Here is a 10,402-nt window from a genome sequence, read left to right as displayed (position 1 = left end):
ACCCTTCGATGGCCGGGTATATCATTTGCCGCCCATCTCAAAATTTTTTGAGCATACAAATATACAATGGATGTAATTCAAATATCCACACATTTAAAAATTAGAAATATAACAACTTTAAATTCATTAAAGTAAAGCTAAAGCCCTTCTAGAGGGAAAAACTCTCTCCTCTCCATTACGTGAGAGTTCTTCAACTCCCAAATGAGAGACTTCCCCACCTCCCTCGTGAGTACTATGGGAGGAGGAATGAGCTGAGCTGAGCTTTGCTTTCCTTTTTACCCTTTTTTTTTTCTTTGTTTTGTAAGCCAAATCTATGGTCCTCTAGTCACCTTTGCCCACACACCCCTCCTTCGCCCATGTCGCCCCCTACCTCCCTTCTTCGTGCATGCACCCCACATGCCGCCCCGCACCATTTGAAATGTCAAGCATATACAAGCAGGCAAATGGAGTAGTGAAATTAGTATAACGGCAGAATTAAATGGATAATCTTCTATTTAGGCTTGACTCACAAAATTAGTTGCCCCGTGCTTGGAGAAATAAAAAAACCCATGCACAATCGAACAATTTAATCATTCCATACAATACTATCACTCTCACTGAATGATCATGGTTTAGCACTATCTTCTTCACTTTTCGGTATTCCCCAATTGTCAACCTTTTTTTGCTGGTGGTCACTGCTTCTATATTCAGCAATCATTTTCTTTTGAGCATCTTCGTCAGCTTTGTGTGGTGTCTATTGATTTCCTTCTCCATGAGTTTTATCAGTAAATTCTTCAAGAGGAAGAGAAGATTCCGACATTAACTGATCAATTTTGTTGTCTGGGTTCTCCTTTCTCACCTCGTGATCCTCCACAACATTCAGTTTGACTAATCGTTCTGCAACTTCAGCAGGTTGAAGGTCAGATGATATTTGTTCATTCTCTTCGCTCGAAACTGCTGCTTCTTCAAGCTCTTGGCTTTGGACCACTTCCTCCTCCTTTTCCTGATGTGGATCATCATATGGCTTGATGACATTATTGGTGGCTTGGAAATCAAGGACTTCATGCATCCCCCTTCTGTTGCTTGGTGCATCACTTTGCGGAGACATCTGACTGCCAGGGGTATCAGATATGACATCTTCACCAGCCTCTTGATGATCTGCATTGTTGATCTCCACATTATTGGGAGCTTGAGAAGTAGAGATTTCTTGAAAGTCATCACTCCTGGCATTAATTTCCAGCGAAGAAGGGTTCTCAACAAGGCCAGGTTCTTTTGCAACACTCTCTACTTTTGACTCATTTACAGCTGCATTTGTAGATGCAGGAAAAGACTGGAACGCATCCCAATCATCTTCATCCGAATCATCTTCATCCTCTTCACTGATATTCTTATCTGAGTGTATCGTGGTAGCCGATTGTGGGAAATGTTTCTCTCCACTTCCATCAGCTGGCACTGGTAATTTTATCTCTAATAATGGCGCCAAAGGTTTCATTTGTGTTGCATTATGATCTTGTGTTACAGAAGCACGGATAACCCCCTGAAAGCAGAGATGGGCAGTCAAATAGCAAGATCCTTAGTACGCATTGGGCAATCGAGTCTATTATTTACAAGTTAACAGCTCCAGAAGATAACATTGATGACTCTTAAACTACATCTCTATCACAATATTCTAGGCAGTTTGTTTTTAATAATGCTTTTTGCTAGTGAAGTTAATTATGGCATACATACATGAATAGATACATATTCCAAAAAAAATTGGGAAACCCAAATAGAAAGAGAATAAGGGATTTCACCCTAATTTCAAATTGGACACTCGTTTTCAAATTTCATCAATTGAAACCATATAATTTCGTGAATGTTAAAGTAGTCCCCCAGCTAGTCTCCACTAATTAAGACTAATGGATGTCCAAGATGAGTTGCACGAGGGATACATGTTTGATGCCTAATCAACCAAAAACACATAAGAAAAATAGAAATCAATCAATAAATAAAATCCTCTGCCAGCACCAGAACCCCCTATGCCACACTATTGATCTCTCCCCAACACCCCACCTCCCACCTCGATGCCTCTCCTCTCCCAATCATTCACACGTCATCTCTTCCACCAGATGTAATTTCACACTACTGCCACCATCACCACCATGGGAATCACCAACCCACGTCCACCACCAAAACCCAGCAATTTCTTCACCCCCGCTATTAAACACACCCACCAGTATCACCATGGCAACTTATAACGCTGCATTCTATACCCTATTGGCTTATCTCCACCCTCAACTCCTCTTCTCCCAAGCTCATCACTGCTGACTTGTACAACACCTTCCCCATGACAACTGCCTCCCCATCAACTATCCAAGTGGGCCAGAGTTCGTATGCCCAAATCAGGATGGTCCATTGTTGTGATGGGAAGAGGAGGGACGTTGGCCATTGGATGAGGATTAGCAACTTGGATTGGCAATTTTACCAAGCCCCATCATCTGTCCATATTTATATATTTTTTTAACCTTAAGCGGTTGTTTTTTGGAATTTGGGCTGTGGATTAAATTTGGTTTGCAAATCTTTCCGCGAATTATCAGAATGAAAATGTGGGGTGGACTTTTAGTTTGTTTTGTGGGGGAATTTGGGCAAATGATTGGGACTTGGAGGTGGGTATGATGAATATCATGGTTTTCTATTGAGATTTGGTCATTAGGATGTGTTTTGGATGTGTTTTGTAAGGGTTATGTGAGATTGCTATTGAGGTAACAGAGACGAAAGGCAAGGGAGGTGGGACAGAGCACAGGAGAAAATATATTATTTGATCCATTGGATGTGTTGTCTCAATTACAGAGACTAACAAAGGGGCTAAAATTGAAACATATATGAACTATAGGGTTTCAATTGATGAAATTAGAAACTCAGATTTCAATTTGAAATCAGGTCAAACCCTGAAATTTTGTTATGAGTTATATATTTCTGGATTTTATAAATATATATATATATGATTCCAATTTCAATCAGTTCAACATTTGGGTTGGGTCCTCGGATCAGAAAATCCATATATATACACACACGATATAGCATGAAGAGCACCTGGAGTTGCTGCCTGTGCATCGGAGGCATTGACAACAAGACATCCTTGAAATGAACTGCTGAGGCAGGGATTTGAGCTAGATGAGAAACAAGCTTTACAGCGATGCTGCTTATGTCCCTGCCTTCCTGTGATTATTATACATAATTAGAAAAACGTTATGATGAAAGAAGTGTAAAATTTCAATTTTTGAGACCCCTTATACATATAAATATATCACCTGAGACAATTCATCTTCTGATGCCAAGAGAACCATGGCAATGGCTTCAAAAAGCAGATTCATAAAACCTCTCTGAGATTCGCTGCCTTTGGACACTGTCTGCAAAAGCACTAAGATTCTCAAGCACTCACCGACAACAGTTACTGATTCTTTGGTTAGAGGTTTCTGTCATTGATAGAAAACAACAAATCCATTAGAATGATAAAACACTGAAGTTGAACAAGAGAAAGGGTTACAATCTCTAATTCAGAGAGAAAATTGAAACATAAAAAAGAAAAGAAAAGAAAAAAAAGAAAGAAAAGACCTTCAACATCTTTTGGGTGATTGAGAAAATATCTCTAATATGCTCGCCAACCAAAAATATTATAAAAGTATTATCTTCGATGTTCATGCCTTTCTGTACCATATTTTTTAGCACTTGTAACCCAATTGCTTGAACCTGTGCAGAAGAAATTTCCATTAGTCGTCGTTCTGATCTATGTAATACATATGACAACACCTAGATGTTTCACGGATTGTGATCTATTTACCTGTATGTTTGAATCAGCAAGTAATGTTCGGATACATTCAGTGCAATACTTGAACAGAGTAAAATAGATAGGATCACTGCCTTTGCTCTTTCCAAGACATTGAATTTCATGAACCAGCTTGGCAAATGTTATAGTTTGTTCAACACAGAAAACAAGTTTCATTTGCAGTAGTTTGCGTAATGTTGATCTTTTATTCTCCAGTAGATGGATACCATCAATGCAATCCTTAGTCAAATTAGCAACCATATTCAGACAAGTTCCAAGAACTGCTCTCAGATGGAGAATACCATCATCACCAAGTTCAGGATTTTCTGCAGCACAATTTCTATCAGCTACAGATAACCACTAGTAAATCACACCAGAACAAACAATCAGAATAGTCTGATGCACTGTAACATGTATAAGTGCAAATCTAACTTTTGGTTGCATCTACACATGTTTGATTGGCATGTTGGATCCTAGCAAAAAAATGATTGGTGGCATGCTCCATACCTACTGAAACATGACGGCTGTTTCTGGCCATTTGGAATCCAAAAAATAAAATCCCAAATTCAATATATAAAAGTCAACAATTTTAAACTGTTAAATAATTTCTGATGAGACAAGCTAAAGCAATATAAGTAATTCAGCTATACTTGAGAAAGATAATAACTAATAGACCTGAATTGCGATCGAGTAAAATAATTCCAATATACGATCTTATTCAGATTTTTTTTTTATTATTTTTTATTTTTATTTTTATTTTTATAAGTAAAAATGTATATATCAAAAAACCCGAAAGGGCACAACACAATTACACAAGGAAAAAAGCGAGTGCCAAGAATCGCCCAAGAATAAACCCTAAGCTCACAAGGAGCCCCCACAAGAGACCCAAAAGACCCAAACAAAAACACCCTAAAGCCCGAAAAAAATCAGGACTAAGACCTATAGAAGCCCAATAACAGCCCTAAAAACGCAAAGCCCCTACTGCACCTCAGGGGGGAAAGAAAAAACATTTTTAGACTCGAATAATTATTATAGCGACTTAAAATCATCTGACAATTATGCAATAATTAATGAAAGTTGGACAGGCAAGGATAAAATGAATATATAGGTAATAAGCAAAGAAAACCAGCTTAGGAAAAAAAATTAAAAAAGCAAAGAAAACGGTGTATTGCCAAATCAGTTGCAACTTCACAAAACTTACCACCGATAAGTTTCTCCAATGTAAAATTACTGCATTTGACAAAATCATCAACTATTGAGAAGCATAATTCAGTAGAGGCTTGTCTAATGCACTTGTAACCAATTAAAAGAAACGCCAATACCACTGATTCCAGCTGCTTCTGCAACTGAAGAAATGCAACTAAATGAGAAGAAGGAACTCAGAAGTTGAGACAATCTACGACAATGACTGACAAGGCATATCTAGATGTTAGAAAAGCATGAATCTGCCATGCCTCAAAGAAAAACTCGATGGAGCAAAGACACCATGATCAAAGAAGCATAAAAAGTACCTGATAGTGGACACACTAAACCCACCTTAGTTTCGATACGCTTCAATAGTGTCTTTGCAGTAAAAAATAATGTTGATATCAATCCTTCCCAGTTTGGCTGATCTGGTGAAGTTGCATCGGTACTGAATCTCAAAAGCGTTGGAACTAGTTAGCCAAGGATATTTCTAAGAATAAATTTCAGTTTTTTTTTTTTTTTTTTTTTTTTTCAAAACTAAAACGAAACCAGATCTTCATGGTATGTTGGTTACCTTCGAAACATTTTAAAGAGATAAGCTAAACAAAGTTCCATTGCCAAATAAGCAAAATTTTCTGTTTCAAGAAAACCTTCAGGGCAGTTTTGCACAATCTGTTGTAAGAATTTGAAGCAAACTATTCAGCATCTCTGCCTGAAATTCAAGCTGGCATATATATGCAAATAACTCAAAGAGAAAAGGTGAATCTCAGTTATGAGAGAAAAAAAATTATATACCAGTTCATAATAGAGATGCAAATTACTCTAGGGCACTAATCAGATTGAATCCATACAGGCTTCATAACTCTTACATAGCAGCAGCAAACTTCTCCGTAAATCCCCATATAAGAATTGATAAAAAGAACTAAGTCTGGAAAGTGGATATAGATTTTAATAAAATATTGTAATGGAGCACTGGATTTACACAATGAAACTGGAAGGTGCTACAGTGGGACTAGCTACTGGCCAAATCATCATTTCTGAAAGCTAAAAATGGCGATTTTTGAGAAAACACTCTGAACCAATTGGTCATGTAGCCACGATGTGCATTATTTGCCTAAGCTTTGGTAATATTGCAACATCAATGCTGCTTATTTTTCTTAACTTCAAAATAGTATCTCAAAAGAACTGCTAATGTTTACCTGTGACAGAACAGATATTGCAAGACTGTTAAACGAATTATCCATGTCTGTGGAATATAAGAAAACCTGCATCCATTAAAAGCTTCTTAAGCACCCTTATGAATATACCCCTTAATTTAAACATCGAAGAGATAAATCATTCTAGCATCACCCACATAAGCAGCCATTCATCCGGGTCGGATTTGAAGTAAAACATGGTTTGAATAAAGGCAACATGAAGTGAGAGGAAAAAGCAGGTGAATTTGCACTTTCAAAAGACAAAGAAATGAGTGCCAGAAGTCAAAAGACATAAATTAATTATTCAGAATGACATATTTGTATCTACCTTACACCAGTATTGAGATTAAACCAAGGGATACACATATAGGGTCGCAAAGTAGCCAGTGGAAAACCCAAAGGGGACTAATTTCTTGTTGCTGTTCCATATCGCCCTTATGTATTGAGGAAAAAATCTACAGTATAATTCAATGGAAACACATTTCATCCCTATTGACTTCTCATGGATTCATAGCTCAATGAATATGACCCCAACATTAAAACATGAAGAGGCTTAGCACGGTTGGCATGTTTTCGACATGCTTTGCACAAGCAGAAAATTCAAAAATAGAATCAAAATTTCAGATAAAACTTGATGTGAGAGGGTGGAGACCTAGAGCAGTGGCTCTTTTTCTTAATTTATAAGATTTTAACTGCAACGAGAGTCAAAGAGACCGGTTAACCAATTTGAGAAGTTCAGGTTTTATCAATACATCAAGATCAGAATAAATCAGTTTTAAAATATGTCATCATATTTTAGAATATATGAAATTGGGATTATACAAAAGTATGTTTTCAAATCATAGTACAGTTGCAACCAAGTGTATGCCTTCATAAACTCTTTCCTATGAGTTTAGAAACTCATAAACTCACTTAAGGAATTGATTAAAAGAATGATTTGAATGTTGAATAGAAGCATGCATTAAAAGAAAGAAATTTAAAAGAAAAAGGTAATTGTTTAGTTGTCTCAAGAACATATTATCGATAATATGTTAAAAAACATTTGATCTAATAAATCTATCATAAAAATTGGGCCCGCTGAAGAAAACTTCAGCTACCACAGACATTAATGGCATGGGATCTGTTTACGATTTCATGAAGTGCCACCATTTCAACTACCACCAACTGCATCAATTATTGTCATTTCAGAATGACCTAATTCAAGATGATGAGTTCAGACATTAATTCCAATGAGGCTACACGTGGCAATTCAGTTCACATTAGATGCGCAAAACACACCCTTCTTTACACAAGTTATAAGAACAAAACAAACAGAGAAAGATCAGCACCTGTAACAATTCTCTGCTAATATCCATAGTAAGAAATCCCATGCTAAAAAATCTTTTAGCAGAGAGACACTGGAAAACCGGTAGCACAATCTCATACAAGTTCAGGCCTGGAGAATCCAGTTCTTCAATTGGTGAGTCTTCGCCATGTTTTGCTTTAGCACAAGTCAATGACAATTTAGATTCACCAAGAGTTAGATATTGTCCCTGAAAAAGAACAAGTAGAGCAAAGCCCCATAGAAACCGAAATTCTATCGACTCCAATTCAACCATGCTATATCCAGATACTAAGCTTTGTGCTAGATTCTCCACAGGGGCTTTGGAATGTTCATTCACATCAAGACTTGAAGGAACTGCATCCAGTGCAAGCGCTTGTAAAATTACTGGCCAGGATTCTTCCAAACAAGGCTGCAACTTTGAAGAAACCAGAGGTGATTGGATTCCATCAAGGAACTGATTCCACTGTAAGAAGCAGTGCAACTTGAATAAGTATGCCATAAAGACATTAGAGAGGTTTAATCTATATGAAACTTTAGTCTCTCTGAAGTGAAAGATGTTATGATAAAGGAAAGAGGAAGCTTACATTCTTCTTCAGATGCAAACAAAGGCAAATATAACTGTAATCCTTCAAAATCCGGATCCAGTACTTTCCCAGTATACTTGAACTCTTTGCAAACAAAGGTAACAATGCTAGATATTCATCTGGAATCCCACTATGGTGTCTCCTCAAGAATGCATATGTATAACACTTGAGAGAAGCATGAGCAGCGAAAAGTCTTATCTTGATCTAGTTTACAATTAAGATAATAGAACAAGACTCATCTTAATGAACAGCCGTATTCAGATAATATAAATCGGAAAAAGAAAGAAAAAAAAATACAGAGACTTTGGTCAACATAAACAAATCTGAAGAAAATGGTACTAATTTACCTTGCATGAAACCCATTCAGCAAATGAAGGATAATAAAGTTCTTCAAAATCATTCAATGGGCGTGAAATCAATGAAAATATGCGTTTAACTGCAACTTGATCACCACTAATTATTCCGCTCGTCAGTATCTGGATTTTTTTTTATGTGTCATTGCATCTCATATACTTTCATTCAATTGGAAAATAATAAAACAAAAAACAGTCTTTACTCTTAACCTTGGTAGCCAGTTGCAAGCCAGCCTCCAATAGAAAAGGGCCAGCAGATGTGTCCAAGGCAGTGCGAACTGCAGATACTAGTTGGGCCTACATAAAACATCAATAAATATGAGATCATGAAGCTCAGAAATTATACAACTAAATACATAACACAATATTCTCTCCAAAATCTCTCCAAGAAACCATGAGTAACATGTCTGATAATTTAAGGTGGTTGAGCATTGGAATAATATGCAAGAAGTAAAAAAAAAAAAAAAAAAATCCTGTCAACATACCTGATACTGTTCCAGTAAAAGGTGTCCTGGAAGCTCAGGATCAGGTATCATTTCAAACTGTATACAAAAATCACAAAGACAAACAATTTAATGTTTGATAGATACAAAATTTACAGCAAAAAGCTAAAATAGAGAACAAAATGGAAATTACGCTCCTAGATAAAGCCAGATGTTTCCTTACACCCAATTGCCTAGCAATTATAACACACTAGAAATAGCAAAGTATTTCAGTACTCGTACCACCTAGTTTCCTGGAATTATATTAGTCCTTAACTTGCTGTTTTTATCTCATGAAACTTTTTTTTATTTTTTATTTTTATTTTTTTATAAGCAATCAAGTTATCATTAAAAAGTGTAAGGCGTCCCCAGATATACATAAAGTAGTTAGCTAGAGGGGGAAAAAAGAACCAAGGAAAATCTCATGAAACATTGAAACGTCAAGTTAATAATAATCAATCTATGTTGCCTCCAAAAAATTTCACCTCATAGGCTTTCTTAGGCGAAATTCATTTAATGACAGAAAGACCCTAGAAACATATGCAGCAGATGATTAGCATCAAAACCACAATATTGAGTGACTATTAAGTTTGATTTTCTAAAGTAATTCATATTAGGTTTGCTGAATAGTTTGTTTTTCAGTAACTGCTAGAACCCACATCTCTGACACTTCCATGTGGCATAGAGATTAAAGTCTATATTTTCAAAATCCTGAAGTTCTTTAATGATGTCTCAAGTTAACAGGAGTTGTCACTTCTCATCACCGTAGCAGCACAATGTCAAAATATAATCTCTAGTTAAAAAATGTTGAATTAGACAAATTGTAGAATACCGACAGACGATAAAAATTTGCTCCAGTCGATGGAGTTAACCAAGAAGAAGATAAATTGCAGAACTAGTATTCTTTATCCCCTATTTTCACACATTTACCTTATCCATAATTGTACACAGAAGTCCCACACCAATTGGCCGCATGCTTTCAAACTGTATTGTGCTTATCTGAGACAAAAAAATATAATGAAAAATGTCAACCTTAACATGAATTTCTAGGCCAGAGACTTTTTCAAACTAACATAATAATATGGTGTGAGTTCATATTAAGCACCTGATAAGCAAGTGATATTAACTCTTGTACATGGAGTACTAGCCAGCCACTAGAAACCTGTCTATTCGAAGCTTCTTTCCTTGCCAAAGAGAGGTCAAAATGAGCTGGGTCCTTTCCTACAGCTCTGGGTAGATGACTCAAACACCTATGTACCAACAAATAACTAAAATTAGATAACCTTAAGGTATATAGATATCTACACACACATTTATATACACACATGCCAATACATGAGTTGAAATTAAGGTCACAATTAATGCTTTGAAAGGTGGGAGGGGTTTAACCCTTCAAGGAGGGTATCACATGCGCATTAAGACATTGTATATCTTTAAGACATCCATACTGTAATTGCTTTAAGGCATCCATAGAATATAGGTTTTATGCTGAAA

General features: G+C 36.4%; 1 protein-coding gene across 1 annotated transcript in view; it reads right to left on the bottom strand.

The window, feature by feature from the left end:
* Positions 1 to 434: 434 nt before the first annotated feature.
* SWEETIE (HEAT repeat-containing protein) overlaps positions 435 to 10,402 on the bottom strand; it is a 54,559-nt gene continuing 44,591 nt past the window's right edge. Inside the window, exons 33-48 of the mRNA XM_059596837.2 lie at positions 10,014 to 10,158; positions 9,839 to 9,907; positions 8,912 to 8,968; positions 8,637 to 8,723; positions 8,421 to 8,549; positions 8,074 to 8,277; positions 7,494 to 7,952; positions 6,169 to 6,234; positions 5,544 to 5,641; positions 5,321 to 5,417; positions 4,986 to 5,130; positions 3,800 to 4,110; positions 3,574 to 3,708; positions 3,270 to 3,434; positions 3,052 to 3,177; positions 435 to 1,516 (exon numbers count right to left, since the gene is read on the bottom strand). Coding sequence (XP_059452820.2) covers positions 734 to 1,516; positions 3,052 to 3,177; positions 3,270 to 3,434; positions 3,574 to 3,708; positions 3,800 to 4,110; positions 4,986 to 5,130; positions 5,321 to 5,417; positions 5,544 to 5,641; positions 6,169 to 6,234; positions 7,494 to 7,952; positions 8,074 to 8,277; positions 8,421 to 8,549; positions 8,637 to 8,723; positions 8,912 to 8,968; positions 9,839 to 9,907; positions 10,014 to 10,158 — 3,076 coding nt within the window. The 3' untranslated portion in view covers positions 435 to 733. The remainder of the gene's footprint in view (positions 1,517 to 3,051; positions 3,178 to 3,269; positions 3,435 to 3,573; positions 3,709 to 3,799; positions 4,111 to 4,985; positions 5,131 to 5,320; positions 5,418 to 5,543; positions 5,642 to 6,168; positions 6,235 to 7,493; positions 7,953 to 8,073; positions 8,278 to 8,420; positions 8,550 to 8,636; positions 8,724 to 8,911; positions 8,969 to 9,838; positions 9,908 to 10,013; positions 10,159 to 10,402) is intronic.

This window comes from Corylus avellana, chromosome 5 (assembly GCF_965113065.1).
Source record: "Corylus avellana chromosome 5, dhCorAvel1.hap1.2, whole genome shotgun sequence".
In the NCBI taxonomy this organism is placed as follows: Eukaryota; Viridiplantae; Streptophyta; class Magnoliopsida; order Fagales; family Betulaceae; genus Corylus; species Corylus avellana.
Note: the sequence above shows the minus strand (reverse complement) of the source record. Positions and strands in the feature narration are given on the sequence as shown.